A 16,732-nucleotide genomic window follows, 5' to 3' on the forward strand; every position below is an offset into this window, starting at 1 on the left:
GAGGCACGCTTCAATAGCGCTGACCTGAAGACAATTATTCGTTCTGCACAAGTTGCTAGCAAATTACAGTGATCGTCTCAGCAGGATACAACGACTAACTCCAGTAGAACTGCAACCTCGAACTACTTGGATTTGGCAGAACTCTTAGATACTTGCTCTCAAAACAAACAAGAACAACAACTCAAAAAGAAGAGAGAATTCTTGTGAGAGGAGGAGAGTACTCAATTGTAGTATGCTTAGATATCTCAAAATGAAGAAATCCACAATTATATATAGTTGTCCAAACACGTAACCTCTCACTCAAAAGTAAACACATATGTAACCTTTATACATATGTAACTTTAACACATAAATATAAAAACTTCTCATTTAAGAAATAATTTAAGTTTAATATATATGTGATTTTAATACATATGTAACTTCAACAAATAAATTTACAAATGTGTAACTTTACACAAAAATTAATAAAACCAATAAAGAAATATTCACAATGTATATGTGAATAAATTTCTTTAAATTTCACTTTCTTTCACACCTTAATAAAATCCAACAATCCCCCACTTGAAAGAAGGTGAGATAGACAAAACATGACCAAGACGTTAAGAGCAAACAAATAAGTTATGCATAAGGAGAGGTGTCTTTTGGACTTGAACCTTCCTTAGTGAATATCTATCGAATTTACCGAAGAAATAGTGAGAACTAGCTCTGAAACTATCCTTCTCATGATAAATTGAGACAAAAAAATATCACACATAACTTATCTTGTATCTTTGAGTTCTATACGGTTGTACCAATTTTGGTCATGGACAAGATCCTAAATTCATGAGAGCTTTAGAGAACATAAGTCGTTTGAAAAGTTCTCATAAAATCGATCCAATTATACTCTCATATAGGTGATATTGATTAAGAGTATTCTATCACTACCCCTCTTGTAATCAAGATATCAATATGACCTTAACATCCACAGATTACACATATAACATCATAGAAATGAAAAGAAACTATTAGTTTCTTAGTATGTCAACTATGAATTATCAAACTAGTTTGCCTATTGAACCTAGATCATGGGATCTTCAGTCACCTAGGTTAGGTTACCACCAAATACATCATTTCATAGGCTTTAGCCTCATTTCCCTCGATGTATATGCAACTTGCTCTCACGACAATCCTTTCGTTAAAGGATCTACAATATTTTCTTTTGATTTTATATAATTAATAGAAATTTTTCTATCAGAGAGCAATTGTTTAATAGAATTATGTCTGCGTCGTATGTGTCGTGATTTCCCATTGTAGACATTGTTCTTAGCCCTCGTTGATGCTAAGTTGTCACAATAAATACATATGAAACTTACAAGCTTCGGCCACAATGGAATATCTTCAAGAAAGTTTCGAAGTCATATTCTGCTTCTTCTCCAACCTTATCAAGAGCTATAAACTCATATTTCATAGTAGACCGTGCTATACATGTCCGTTTTGAAGATTTACATGACACAGTTGCTCCACCTAAGGTAATACCCACTGGTTGACTTATTTTCCATGCTATCAGAGATCCAATTAGCATTACTAAATCCTTCCAGTACAGATGAATATTTCGTATAATGTAATTTATAGTCTAAAGTGTACTTCAAATACTTTAAAACTCTAACTAATGCATGCCCAATGATCATGTCCAAGATTGCTAGTGTATCTTGCAATCTTCCTACCAAGTAGGCGATCAAGTCTTGTACAATTCATTATATATATTAAACTACTCACAACTCTAGAGTATTCCAGAGAATATACACCTTCATCATTATTCTTTTTCAACTTACAATTTGGATCAAAATGAGTAACTACCGGCTTACTCTCAAAATGAGCAAATTTTCTCAACACTTTCTCTATGTAATGAGATTGAGAAAGTATATATCTACTTGGATTTCTCATTATTTTAATTACAATGATAACATCAGCAAGACCAAAATCTTTCATATCAAAGTTGGAATTTAACATCCTTTTAGTGGAATCAATGACACTTCTACTTGTGCTCATTATCAACATATCATTCACATATAAACAAACAATGACGCAATTTTGATCTATGGTTTTAACATAGACACATTTATCACACTCATTTATCTTAAATCCATTAGATAACATAGTGTGATCAAACTTCTCATGTCATTGTTTTGGTATTTGTTTCAACCTATAAAGAGACTTGACAAGTTTACCAACTTTATTTTCAAGTTATTTTACAACAAACCCTTCAGGTTGTTCCATATAGATCTATTCATCTAAATCTCCATTTAAAAATGTACTTTTTACATCCATGTGATGTATTTCCAAATTTTGTAAAGCTGCTATAGCAATTAACATCCTTATAGATGTAGTCCTCATCACTGGAGAATATGTATAAAAGAAATCTAGTCCTTTCTGATGATAGCCTTTAGCTACTAAATAGACTTTATATTTATCAATAGTGCCATAAGCTTTTAGCTTTCTTTTGAAAATCCATTTACTTCCAATTGGTTTAGTTCCATAAGGTAAATCAACCAATACTTAGGTATTGTATTGCAAAATTGATTCTTTCTTGCTATTGATAGTTTCTCTCCAATAAGGTGCATTCGGAGATGACACAACTTCTTGAAAATTTTGAGGCTCTCCTTCTGTCATATAAGTTATGAAATTAGGTCCAAAGGAAGTAGCTTTCTTAGATCTTTTGCTTCTTCTAGGTTCGATATCAGTTTACCGATCGATTTGACATTTCGAAGAGCTAGCCTCATGATTTCTTTAGGCACCATTACCTTCTGGTCTTTCTTCTTTAAAAGGAAATATATCCTCAAAGAATTCAACTTCAATAGATTCCACAATAGTATTGTTATTAATAAAGAATCTATAAGCAGCACTATGCATAATATAGCTTATAAAGACACAATCAACTGTCTTAGGTCCAAATTTTGTTCTTTCAGGTAAAGGAACCTGTACCTTTGCCAAACACCCTCACACTTTCAGTATTTTATATGAGAGTAACTTCTTTTTCCACACTTCATAAAGTGACTTATTAGTCTTCTTATGTGGAATTTTATTTAAGATAAAATTTGTTGTAAGCAAACCCCCCCCCCCCAACTGAACTATTTAACATGTAATTGACCATGTTCTTTAAAATTTGGTTTTTTCTTTTAGCTACACCATTTTGTTGTGGTGTATAAGGTGCCGTAGTTTGATGAATTATACCATTAACTTCACAAAATTCAGAAAGTGATGATAATTCATATTCACCACATCTATCTGATCTAAGCACTTTTATTTTCCTCTCAAGTTGATTTTCAACTTCTGCCTTATATGTTTTGAAAACATCTAAGGTCTCATCTTTATTATGTAATAGATATACATAGCAATATTTACTACAATCATCAACAAATGTGACAAAGTATCTCTTACCACCTCTTGTTGGAGTACTTTTCAAGTCAGATACATCACTGTGGATTAAATCAAGTAATTCATCATTTCTTTCCACAGATGGAAATGACTTTCTAGAAAACTTTGATTCAACACAAACTTCGCATTTGTGTCTATTATCAATGTTAAAATTAGGCAATAGTCCTGAACTTACCATTATTTGTTAAGACTAATAATTGATATGCTCAAACCTAGAATGTCATACATCACACAACTCAACAATATAAGCATAAGAGTTGTTATTATTATTATTATTCTTCTTGGGCGTTTGTGCCAGTACATTTAATTTGAACATGTCATCATTTAGATAACCTTTTCCCACATACATACCCCCCTTGGTCATAACAAACTTATATGATTCAAATATAAACTTGAACCTATTTTTGTTAAGTAGGTCCCTGACACAAGATTCTTTCAAATCTCTATCACATGTCATACATCAGTGAGGGTTAGTATCTTTCCAAAAGTCCATTTCAGCAGGATTTTTCATCTGCCTTCCACAGAAGCTGTTGAAGCATTTCTCATGTACAGTTTATCACTGCCATCTAACTTTTCATAAGTGGTGAAGAATGATTTGTCCCCCAAAAACGTGTCTAGTAACACCAATATCAATCCACCAGCCTTTGATATCAGAGACCATATTTACCTCATAGATGATAGCAACTAGATTGTCATCTTCTACAACATTGGTCTGGTTGTTGGAGCTTTGTCCTCTCTTGAGTTTACAATTTGCAATTATATGGCCACTCTTACCACAAACCCAACAGATTCCACGAATGCGCTTGTTAATGTCATTCCTTGACCTAAGATTCACATTCTTTGTCTTGGATTGATTCTTCTTTGGATGACGCCTTGAAGCTTCAGCAATATGTGCTTTAGCTTCAAATGTCTATGGCTCTTTATCCCCCTTTCTATAGTCTTCTTCAATGCGGAGTTTCACAGTAAGATTCTCCATGGACAACTTTTTACGCTTGTGTTTGAGATAACATTTGAATTCTCTCCAAACATGAGGCAATATCTCAATCACAGCAGCAACTTGGAATAGTTCATTAATGACCAATCCTTCACTTTGCAAATCACTAGTGATAATTTGCAATTCTTCTAACTGGTTGACTACCAACTTGGTATTAACCATTTTATAATCCAAGAATTTTCCAACAAGGAATTTTTTAGTACCAGTATCCTCCAGCTTATACTTCTTGTCTAATTCATCCCACAATTGCCTTGAAGTATCAAAGGCATTGCAGTAGACGTTATTCAAGGTGCCATCAAGGCAATTTAGAATGTAGTTGTGATATAGAAAGTCTGAATGCAACCACGCCTGCTTGGCAGCTTCAGTTTCTGGAGCGATTGCTTCTAAAGGAGTAGTTGGGCATACCTTCTCTAGGATGTGAGCAAGATTCAAGGTGGTGAGGTAGAAGATCATCTTATGTTGCCATATTTTGAAGTTCTTTCCCTCGAACTTCTCTAGTTTTTCAGTATGATATTTGATAATGGTCGATCCCATCATCGTAGGAGCATTAGTGGAAGTGTTTGCAGCCATGTTAATTGTCTTTAGATTGTTGGGTAAATATACGCTGTATATTTGAACTGTGTAATACGGACAAACAGATTACAACGTAACTGACTACAAACGATACAAATTCGAACAACTTGATGAACACCAAAACTTGATAAAAAAAAAATAGTTGAGGCACGCTTTAATAACACTAACCTGAAGACAATTATTTGTTCTGCACAAGTTGCTAGCAGACTACAACCATTGTCTCAACAAAATACAACGACTAACTCTAGTATAACTGCAACCTCGAACTACTTGGATATGACTGAACTCTTAGATACTTGCTCTCAAAACAAACAAGAACAACAACTCAAAAAGAAGAGAAAATTCTTGTGAGAGGAGGATAATACCCAATTGTAGTATGCTTGGATATCTCAAAATGAAGAAATCCAGAACTATATATAGTTGTCTAAACAATTAACCTCTTACTCAAAATTAAACACATATGTAACCTTTTTACATATGTAACTTTAATACATAAATATAAAAACTTCTCATTTAAGAAATAACTTAAGTTTAACATATATGTGATTTTAACACATGTAACTTCAACAAATAAAGTTACAAAAGTATAACTTTAACACAAAAATTAATAAAACCAATAAAGAAATATTCACAATGTATATGTGAATAAATTTCTTTAAATTTTACTTTCTTTCACACTTTAATAAAATCTGACAAAAGAATTGTTGATTAAGGTTGTCACTCAAGTAATATCTAACTCTACATTAAATTGTTTTGCGCTACCTATGAGTTTATGCAAAGAGATTAACTCTCTTTGTGCAAATTTTAGTGGGGATCAAATAAGGCAACAAAAACTCATTAGATGAGCTGGAAGAGGATGTGCATGAGTAAGGAGCAAGGCAGAATGACTTTCAAAGATGTGAGCATCTTCAATCAAGCCATGTTGGCCAAGCAGAGTTGGAGATTACTTAAGAATCCAGATGATTTGTTGGCCACAATAATGAAGGGTAAATATTTTATACATAGGAACTTCATCAGAGCTCAATTGGGGAAACACCCATCCTATGTGTGACGAAGCTTAATGTGGGGAAAGATATTTCCTTAAGGATTGTCGATGGCGAGTAGGGAATGAGGCAACGATTACTATTGGAAGTGATCCTTGGATTTCAAGAGATGAAAAATTAAGCCAGATTTTGTGAAAGAAGGAATGCAACATAATTATGTGGCTTGCCTTTTATAAGGAGAGGGAATATGGAATGTTAACGTAGTGCATGGAACCTTATGTGAGGAGGAAGCTGAAATGATACTAAGAATTCTCCTTCCTCGAAAGAGTCAAATGGATGAAGTAATATGGAATTACGACACAAGGGGTCATTTCTCAGTTAAAAGCGTATATTATTTGGGATTGGTCTTAAAGAGTAACAAAGAGTGTTCCTCATCTTCTTTAGATAGGCAGAAGTTAGGGTGGAAAAAGGTTTGGAAGATTAATGTGTGACCTAAAATTAAAATTTGTTGTTGGAAGAGTTATCATGATATCCTACCAACTAAGGTTAAACTTTCAAATAAAGGGAATCACTACTAATTTGCTGTGTATTTTTTGTAGGCAAAAGGAAGAGTCCATACGACATGTTTTCTGAGAATATAAGGTAACGAAAGGCCTTTGGAGTAACTACATTTCTCCTAATGCTAATTACTTTCATATGGACAGGACAAATTGGTTGACCAAGGAATGCTGAAGTGGATTTTGGAGAAGACTTTAGAGGAAGACAAAGGTAAAGGTTTGCTATTAGCTTGGTAAATTTGGGAAGCAAGGAATAAAGCCATTTTCAAAGGACAAAATCCAGATATCAGAGAAATTGAGCAAGCAATTAACATATATATATTGTTGGGTTTTGTGCCCTTAGCTCGTGTATTCGTAATTAATGAACAAATTATTTATTCAATAAAGAGTTATTTTATTATTTCTTTGCATTACTCATATTCCAATAAACTAAGATCCAAGGTTATTTAATGTAATTGGAACTGTATATAACTAACATATGGTGTATATTTAATATACAATGTATATATTTGTTATACATTATATAATAAATATACAATATATATTCGATATACAAGTGGATAATGTTTCAGTAATAACCTAAATGGTCTATAATACATGGATAAGGTTGGATACCTTATCCTGGTAACACTATGAATACGACCCGCTTTGTAATAGTTACAACCGACTTTATCCAGGTCGTTCATGTGGAGACATACAAGTGGGGGTATCCTATACAATGAGTTTGTATAAGACCGGACCACGAAATAATTAATCTTTAGTTATAACACCGTAAACTAACTACATTAATATTTCATAGGGATGGCCAGATAACTCGATCTTAATCCGGAACGAGTTATGGACTCCTACTTATAATGGATCGTCCTTTGATTTATATGGGTGAGAGTGACCCGGGTTGTCAATTCATAATCCTACCATTTTGGGGACGAAATTGAGTGGGGAGCTAGGAATATAACTACGAAAGATGGAATTTACTTATTCCTGACTTTATGGTAAGTAGATGAGTATTCCCTTAAATGTTGACTCTTGGACTTGAACAAGGAGTCTCACCCTCTCATTAGACCGAGAAGGACTTCTGTTTAATGGTCGGACCATAAACAAGTTGTTCATTAGAGGAGTAATGGTACTTAAAGTGAAAGGGTAACTCAGGGGTAAAACGGTAATTTGACCCAACTGAAGCAGCGAACACTCATGAATGATTGACTTGCTGTCAATGGTCAATTTACGTGGACACAAAATATTCTACGGTGAGAATAGTGCAGTTGTGGGTCTTTAGTAGAGTAACTCACAGTTAACAAATGTTGATTAATATGGTTAATGAGTTTAATAAATTAATCTCGTACCGTTAGAGTTTTTGATATGTAGTTCCATTAAGTCTCATTGCTAGCTCACAATGGGTAAAACAAGGACAAGAATTATGAAATAATTTGAAATGTTCAAATTACATATAAGGGAATGTATATATAATGTATATTTTGATACATTATATAAATATATATTAATTTTGGATAAAGATTCAAAATTAATACCATATATTATGAGATAAATATTTGAATACGATTCAAATAATAATTAATGTGAATTGGATTCATATTAAAACTAAAGGTTAAAGTTAATGTGCATAAGATGTACATTAAAACTATAAATTATATCAGATAGATGTAGTTTTTAATTAATTATGTGATAATTATTTGCTAAAGGTTAAATAATTAATTGTTAATTATTTATTTATCTAATTAATTATTAATTAGATTAATTATTAATAATTATATTAATTAATTATTAATTATTAATTAAAGTCCCCTACATAATTGTAGGGGAGTGGATAGTTAAATGATGTAGGGAGTATTGGTTGTTTAAAGAACCCTAAAATGGTTCTGCATTTCAGTTTTTTTTTTTGGCTGACGCATTGATTTCCCTTGTTCATAAGGGTAAAAGAAGCTAAATGGGTGCTGTTTTATAACGTTTTAAACTCGGAAACCGTATTTTAAGCTTATTATAGTATCCAAAACCTTTCATTTTAAGTTATCTTAGGTTATACATGCACATATGACGTTTTTACATCATTTAGAGTTGATTTCTAATGGAAATTACACTTTTGTGCAGAAAAATTTCGAGCTAGGCGCCTGGCGCCTTCCCCAATCCCGAGATTGCCCTTAATGTAAAACGCATGTTTTGGTGTGATTTTAAGCCTTCCCAAGCTCTGCCACGTGTCGTCCATGCATTAAAGGTTGTCAATTCAACAACTACCCAACCAAAAGGTGTTTGAAATGAATGGATCTCCACAAAGCTCTCAACCTCCTAACCACCTTGAAGTCCCTATAAATTCAGCAACTCATTCTCTTCATTCATCATCGCGGAGTGATCATTTTAGCTTTAGACATTCCTTCTCAGCTTATTTACGTTTTCTCTTTTAGTCTTTGAGTTGTTATTGTGTTAAACCTTACTAATTTCAATTTCTTCCTTTATTTTCTAGCTTATTATTCTTCAATTTTAAGTTTTAATATTGTTTAATTAAAATTCCAGAAAGTTCTTTGTTACTCTTATCTCTCTCTTTCTCATTACGAAGTTGTAATCACTCAACCTTGAGGAATCGACAGACTACTGCTCCCCAATCTTGAAAGAGAACGGGTTAGGGTCATTCGGGTTGCAACTCCACAATTTCTATCTTGGTTTAATTATACTCATCTTTTAATTATGTCGTCTACTTCCATCAACATTAAATTCTGTCTTTCCTTTATCATCATGAGCTAAATTTATTTTTCCCAAGCCCGGTTATGGATAGTTAGTTAAAGTTTTTAAAATCCGACAAGGCAAAAGGCGTTTTTCTCCTCTTTTATCACTTAAAGTTGTTTCTATAAGTTGAAACTTGATTTGGCCAATTAATGTTTTAACCAAGCATCAATACTGAAAGGGTTGATACGTTTTCACAACTTTACTGGTTTAACTTTAGAGAGGAATACTTTAGACATAAAGATTTCGCTCGGGTAGCCTAGACATAGGACCTTGACCTAAGGTTACGGTTGGTTTTTACTAAATTAAGTTCTTTTTTCTAATAGACATATTAGGAATGAACTTAAACCTTCAAAATCACTTGGACATAAGAAGATGGCGAAGTAAAACAGAAGAAAATTTATGAGAGGCGTCTGGCGCCTAGTTGGAAAAAGTTTGTGTATTTTTAGCTAATTTGAAGTAATTGGGCTGGGTTTATTGCATTGAGTTTTTAAATATCAAAACCAACATTATCCTTATTATTTGTTACCCCAAATTCAATTACAAAGCCTCCGATCATTAACATTTCCTATAAAAAGACTTCATTTGTCCCTGAGGATCGATACTCAGAATACTCGTTTCGTTTTTACTACTTGTGACGGGTGTACACTTGCGCTCTCATTTATTTTAAATCCAAAATCCCAAACAGGCATCACCTGCAAAAAGAGGATCTCTCTCTCAATTAATCTGTGTATTTTACATTCCCATTGATTCCCACAAATCGAGCCCTCGTCGGGGTCATAACAAAGAAGATTGCGTGGAGTCCCGACTATAAAACATTAATGCCATGGATAGATATAGTATGAGTAGATTTTTCAACTATTGAATAAGACAAAGAAGAAAGACTGAAATATGAAGTTAAAAAACTACTATCAGGTGAGTTTCAATCCTCTCTTGCATTCTCTTTCCTTTTCGGATCGCGACCTAAAAAAGATGTGCTCATTTTTCAATGAAATCTTCAAGATATCACTTTACAATTTACATTGATTGTGTCCAACCTTTTAAATTATTAAAAATAATCCAAATTGAACACACTGCCAAATCCTCATTTATTTTGTTTGTACCTCCAACCCTTAGCAAAACCAAAAATAAAAAGAAATTGAGAATTTGAAAAGTTGAAACTGAAACTTCTTATTTTTATTTGTTTATTTATTATCTTTTTTTCAAATAAACTCCTATGGGCCTGACACATTAGGGTTTGAGAGCATTTCAAAATAAACTTGTCTCACATGTTTTGAACACACTAACACATTATCAAAAAGTAACAATAGGAAAACTTAAAAGAATTTAAAACGTTATATTTTAACATTAAAAACATGTTATTAACCCTAAGGCATATAAATTGATGCCAAAATTGCAGCAACATAATTCATAGGAACAAAACTTTCTTACTCCAAGCTTCATAGCAAAGGTTGTAATTTTATAAATGTAATTAAAAAAACCTCACAAGTAATATAAGTCAACAAGCCCAACCATCAGGAACAATCATGACACAACCTGTCCCATAACACCTACTAGTTCAAGAACAGACTGCGCCAACCATGGATCCCACTAGGTGCGGAGTCTATAGTCGAAATTCTTCTAGACTTTTAAACTAACTTTTACATTACATCTATTCTTAAATTCTTTCTAAATACACATTTCAGGATGTACCTACAAATGATATGCAATTTCTCAACGACTTTGGGCGACAGAAGCTGGTCCACTATCTCTTTGAAATTCAGATACAACCTGGGGGAAAAATAAAGGGTAAAGAGTGAGCTGGAAAGTTGAATGAGTGGTAAGTTAATACAAAAACAATATTGTAAAACTTCTTTCCATAAACAACTGAAGTTTCAAAGCTCCGAAAAACAAACTTCAAAATAATAAACCTTTTCATTTAAATTTCGTATAATCTGGGCCACTAAACACTCAGTAAATTTTCTCATATAATAAACTTGTAACAACACGCATGTTGGGTTTGTAAGGTGATTGAAAACAAAGTCCCACGTTGGCTAGGGAAGGGAATGATCCTAGATATATAGGAGCGGACAATTATCTCGATTGGTATCTCCACAATAGTATGATATTTTCCGGTTTTTGTAATTTTGTTTAGGTATGTTTATATTAATAAAGTAAAAAGATATAAATTTAATTTTTAAAATAAAAAATATAATTTTTTTAAAATAAAGCGACTTGAATATGACATAACAAAATTTATTAGTAAGATTATAAAAATAACAAAAATTGTATCAACAATTATATAAAAACACACATTCTAGAATTAAAAAAAAAACTTAGTTTAGAAATTATTTAAATTTTAAATGTTAATAATTAAAAATATATTAATATATTGGTCGATCTAAGTCTGATCCAAGGGGTCGATCCAACTTTTGGCTCACCGAGTTAGGCCTATGAGCCTAAGTTTGAGTGTTTGAGCTGGTCTAAGCTTGGCCCAAACAATACTTGAGGCCCGTAGGACTTGGGCTTGGGCTAAGCTTGGGTTATTACTTCTTTGGGCTAGGCTGGACCGGCCCAGCCCGATAATGAGGCTGATGGTCAGCCTCATCATTGGGCTCAAAGCCCAAAGATCGGCCCAAGCCCAAGCCCTGGCCCAATCCAAGCCCGGCCTAAGGTCAACGTTTGACCGGCCTGACCCAACCCAGCCCATCCATAAATTGGATTGGATATGGATCTTTGTTTTCCAAATTGGACTGACCCATGGGCCGCCTGTTTGGGCCATATTTTGATTGACCCATTAGGCCGGTCTAAAGGTCCGATCCAATATTTATTAATATTTATATTATATTATATAATATTTTATTTTGTTCTTTATTTATTCTAAAAAATAAATAACACATAGGTATGGCAGGCAGACATAAGTTATTTCCACCCTATTAAATAGAAATATCTTACGAAGAAACTAAGTTGACCAGTAAAATAGTGACACGTGGCGAGATGTATTTGCTTAAAAAAATGGGGGAAAGAAAAAGAAAAGAAAAGGAAAAGATTTAAAAAATAATAATATCAAAAGTTTTCTTATAGTTGTAAAAAAAAAAGTACAAAAGTCATCAGAGATGTTGAGAGGTAAAAAAATGAAAAAGAAACCAACAAGTAGCCATTGGATTGTTTTTTTTTATTTTTATTTTTTTATAATACTAGTATATTACCACGTGCTATGCACGTAAGATTTTTCCATTCAATATTGTATTATATTAATATAGTAAAAGATTAAAAAAATACTATTTATTGAAAAAAGAAATGGCGTAAACTATAAATTAATAGAATATTAACGTAACTTGAAGTTCCATGGTGAAATAATGGTGGAAGAAAACTTCACTTTATAGTTTTAGAAAGCGTAAAAGTTGTAACACTTTTGAAGTTTCTCGATTAAAACTCTATAATTAAAGATAAAATATTTAAAAGTGAAATAGAATAAATTTTCCATTCAAACTTTTTGAAAAATCTATATATTAATAAACCTTTATTTTTAGTACCATATAAATTAATAAACTTCATATGACATATTTAAATTTTTATTTATTCAAAGTTAAATTTTAAAAAATTATATTTTACTTAATAAAAAAATTATTGAATTTGTTGTCTAATTGCATTATGAACTTTTTAAATTCTTTTAGAAAATAAATACTCATAATATTTCTCATTTAAAAGTTAATGTACTTATTTGAGTCCATATTATATTCATTTGTGTATTTAATTGATAATTATAGTACATTATATACATGTAGGAGATAAATTAGTTGAAACTTTTGAGATTCCAACATTCCATTATTTATTCTAATTAAATATAAAATTATAAATTATTAGATATAAATAGGCCAAACCTTTCCTATTCAAGCTTTTCATATTCATAACTTCCACATCATTATTAATAAAACTTCTTAAAACCAAAAAAATGACATGTTAGTAAATTAAAAAATTGACAAAGGAACATAATGGTGAAAAGATGTTTTTTCGAGATTAATTAACTTAAAAAAATTTAGTTTATTTTAAAGAAAATATTTCTATAAAAATTAGAGATTATTTTCTATCTAATTTTTTATTTAGTACTTACTAAAATATGTCATATTGAATTAAAAAACTCAAAAAAATAAAGATAATGTTAGATGTTAGTAGGAGAGAAAATTGATTAAGAATCATATTACACTGATGAATTATCAAAGAAAGAAAAAAAAGAGAGAACTCTAGTAAAAATTAAATTTCAAAATTATAATTTATGCATGGACTTTTAAAATAAAAATAATAAGAATATTAGTTATGAAACAATTTATAAAGATTTATAGCAGAGGTGGACACCTTCATTTCAAAATAGTATATAATATTGTTCACCAATATTTGATATCACAGCACTTTGTAGGATTCAATTAAGTGTAATTACAGAACAACACTACTTTATCACTTTTATGTATCGGAATACTCAATGCGTACAATATGACACTACTTTTAAGCATAAACAAAAGAAAGAAGAACAAAATCCTTTTGCACAAAGAAAGAAATATTCTCTAGCTAGCAAAATGCAATTATCTTCGTTCTTCAATGCAAGCGAGCCAAAACATCTGTCACTCTAATTTCCATCTCTTCTAGTAAGTCTGCACATCGACCATTTAGGAGAGTGTGCAATATGACATTACTAAATCTGTAAAAGAAATAGACTAAAAAGAGAGCTAAATTGTTGTGGAAAAAGTTAGAGATGAACCCCATATACATGTAGGATATATATAAGTTGAAACTTTTGAGATTCCAACATTCCATTATTTATGCCAATTAAATATAAAATCATAAATTATTTGATATAAATAAGTTAAAATTTTCATATTCAAACTTTTCATATTCACAACTTTCACATGATTATTAATAAAAGTTATTAAAAATTAGTAATAAAAGTTATTAAAAATAAAAAGAAATGACATGTTTAGTAAATTTGAAAATTGATAAAGGGACATAATGGTAAAAAATGTTTTTTTTCCCATATTGTAGCATTTTAATATACTAGTAAGAAACACGTGCGGTGCACGTGAAATTTCATAGTTTTTATTTCAATGTTTAAAAATATAAAATTTAATTAAATAGTTAAAATTTATAATCTAATTTGGTTTTATATCTCTAAATGTTTACCTCACCAAGTTTTTTCGTATTTTCAATGTTTATCTCATAAAACAACGTCTCTATAATTCTCATTACCCACTGATGCGGTTAGTGTGACTAAAAGTATTATACTTCAATTACTTAATTTTTTTTTTCTAAAAAAGACACATATTCATGGATTTTTCATCTTTTTTTTCCCTAAACATAACAATATATAAAATTAAATAAAACTTTGTTTCAATTTCTTATTTGAGTCATTGAAAAATAAAATGACAAAAAAAATAGTAAGAGATAGAGATGCGTTCAGGACATCCGTTCTTTGCTATGTTCGAGTTCTAGTCCAATTCCTTGCCCTAGGTCGTCGGGAATGCCAACCGCAGCCATGTCGATGATCACCTTACGAAGTAGGAGGTCATTGAGAGAGTCCTCGCGGTTATCAAGTGTCATCCCAAAGCGGATCCGTCCAAGGTGATTCGATATTATCACTCATTTTCCCTTTCCATTTTCCAATTAATTGAGCCGTTTGGAAAAAAAATAACTAAAAAAGTTAAATATTCGATCAAACAATCTAACTAAATATAATAAAAAACAAGACATTGACTAAAGGAGAAAATTAACATACCGAAAGAGAAAAGAAACTCAAGTTTTGATGAAGAAAAAATTAAGAGAAAGAGTAAGAAAAAACTCTTTATATGGTTGTAGAAAATAAAAAGTTACGAAACTTTTGAAATTCCTTATTAATTATAATTCGAAATAAATTATAACTTTTTAACATAGAAATAAGGAGACAAAACTCTCCATATTCTGACTCTTTATATTCAAACCTTTAAGAGGAAGAGTTTATTAGAAAGAGAAAATTAATTTGAGAAAAGTAAAATTTGTAATGATGAAGATTAAATATTTTAAGAGAAATGAAAAAAAAAGGGAAAGTGGTGTGGGAGGGAGAGAAAGGGGGAGGGAGAGAAAAAAATTTATATTTAAAGGACAAAATTGTCCTCAAAATATCTATGTGAATGTTGAAATTAAAAGGGTAAAATAGGGAGAAAAAGTTTCTCCGTATAGCCTCTTTTTTATATACTATAGATTATAGATTATAGATTATTTTCAATTAAATCCCAACCATTCATCTTTAACCATTTGAAATCCAATGGTCCAAATTGATTTTGATTTCAAATCAATTTCTATCTCTTTTCCCTTCTATTTAAACAACTTTCTCCCCCAAATCAACTAACTCTCTCCCAATTTTTTTCTTCAATTTCTACATTGTTAATCTATTTTCAAAACTTTAATTTTTTTTCTAATTTCTTGAGAGAGATTATATTTTGAGGGATATTTGGTGCTTCTAATTTTATTTTTTCTTAGCTATTTTAAGGCTTTTATTTGTAAGAATTTTTCTTACAAAATTGTGAGCAAAAAATTTGTATACCTACTTTTTTTGTAGAGAGTTTGTAAGTTTGTTCTTAACTTTTCAAATCTTATAAGGGTTGCTCTTGAGCCCGTAAAATAGCGTTGTAACGGTTTGATCATGGATCGTGAAATGATCAAGTTTCTCTTGCTCTCGGAAAAAGAAGGTTTTGTACCGGTTTGACTCATACCGTGGAAAGAGTCAAGTTTATTAGTTGAACATCCAAGAGGAGCTTGGGAAGTGGAGTAGGCCGATGTTGCGGAACCACTCTAAAATTTCCGATGTCATTTTCTCTAACCCTTCTCTATTTAATTTTTGCAATTAATTTTCTTTATTTCAAATTGCATGAAATTATTGTTTAAATTTGTTATTCATGTTTATGGTTAATATTTCATAAAAAGCTTACTTATTTATTTAAATTGGGCCCACTGTGTTAAAAAGTGTATAAATTGAATTAAACCCTATCCATCCCCCAGGGTTGTCATACCGATCTAATAGACATATCACCGTGTCCATGTCGTGTCGTATCGGCCACATGTCCGTGTTAGTGCCTCTTAGTGCACGAGCCATGACTTCTTCTTCGGAGTGCCTTTGAATTGGCTATGCTTTCCCCCCAAACAAAGAGAGCAATGTCATTCGGTCATCTTTAATTTACTATGCAAAATTCCACGACAACAGCCACAAGCTCTATGACGAGGCTTGGATGAAGAATCTGATGGAGTTTCATGTTGAAGAATCCAGACGTTGCCTTCATGAAATTGTTGGAGCTAATCTTGAAACTCATCAACAAAGTCTCAATGCTGAATATGGTGAAAGGAGGTGAAAGTTTGAAAGAATGACATTAATATAAAGGTACTAAAACAGGTGGTTCTTAACTAATTGAAGGTGAGGAGAGTAAATTATAATAAACGATTAGAGATTTGAAGGTGAAATTTCGTGTGATTGCAAA

The 16,732-nt window shown here is 31.5% G+C and overlaps 1 protein-coding gene across 1 annotated transcript; it reads right to left on the reverse strand.

Annotated features, from left to right (window-relative positions):
* Positions 1 to 4,324: 4,324 nt before the first annotated feature.
* LOC111023572 (uncharacterized) lies at positions 4,325 to 4,978 on the reverse strand. Its single transcript, XM_022301035.1, has one exon. The coding sequence runs from the start codon at positions 4,976 to 4,978 to the stop codon at positions 4,325 to 4,327; it is 654 nt and encodes a 217-aa protein (XP_022156727.1).
* Between the last annotated feature and the right edge of the window lie 11,754 nt (positions 4,979 to 16,732).

The sequence above is a fragment of the Momordica charantia genome (assembly GCF_013281855.1).
Source record: "Momordica charantia cultivar OHB3-1 chromosome 9 unlocalized genomic scaffold, Mcharantia_2.0 BLBB01000009.1, whole genome shotgun sequence".
In the NCBI taxonomy this organism is placed as follows: Eukaryota; Viridiplantae; Streptophyta; class Magnoliopsida; order Cucurbitales; family Cucurbitaceae; genus Momordica; species Momordica charantia.

Coding starts and splice junctions, on each gene's coding strand:
- LOC111023572 (XM_022301035.1), bottom strand. CDS start 4,978: ATGGCTGCAAACACTTCCACTAATGCTCCTACGATGATGGGATCGACC.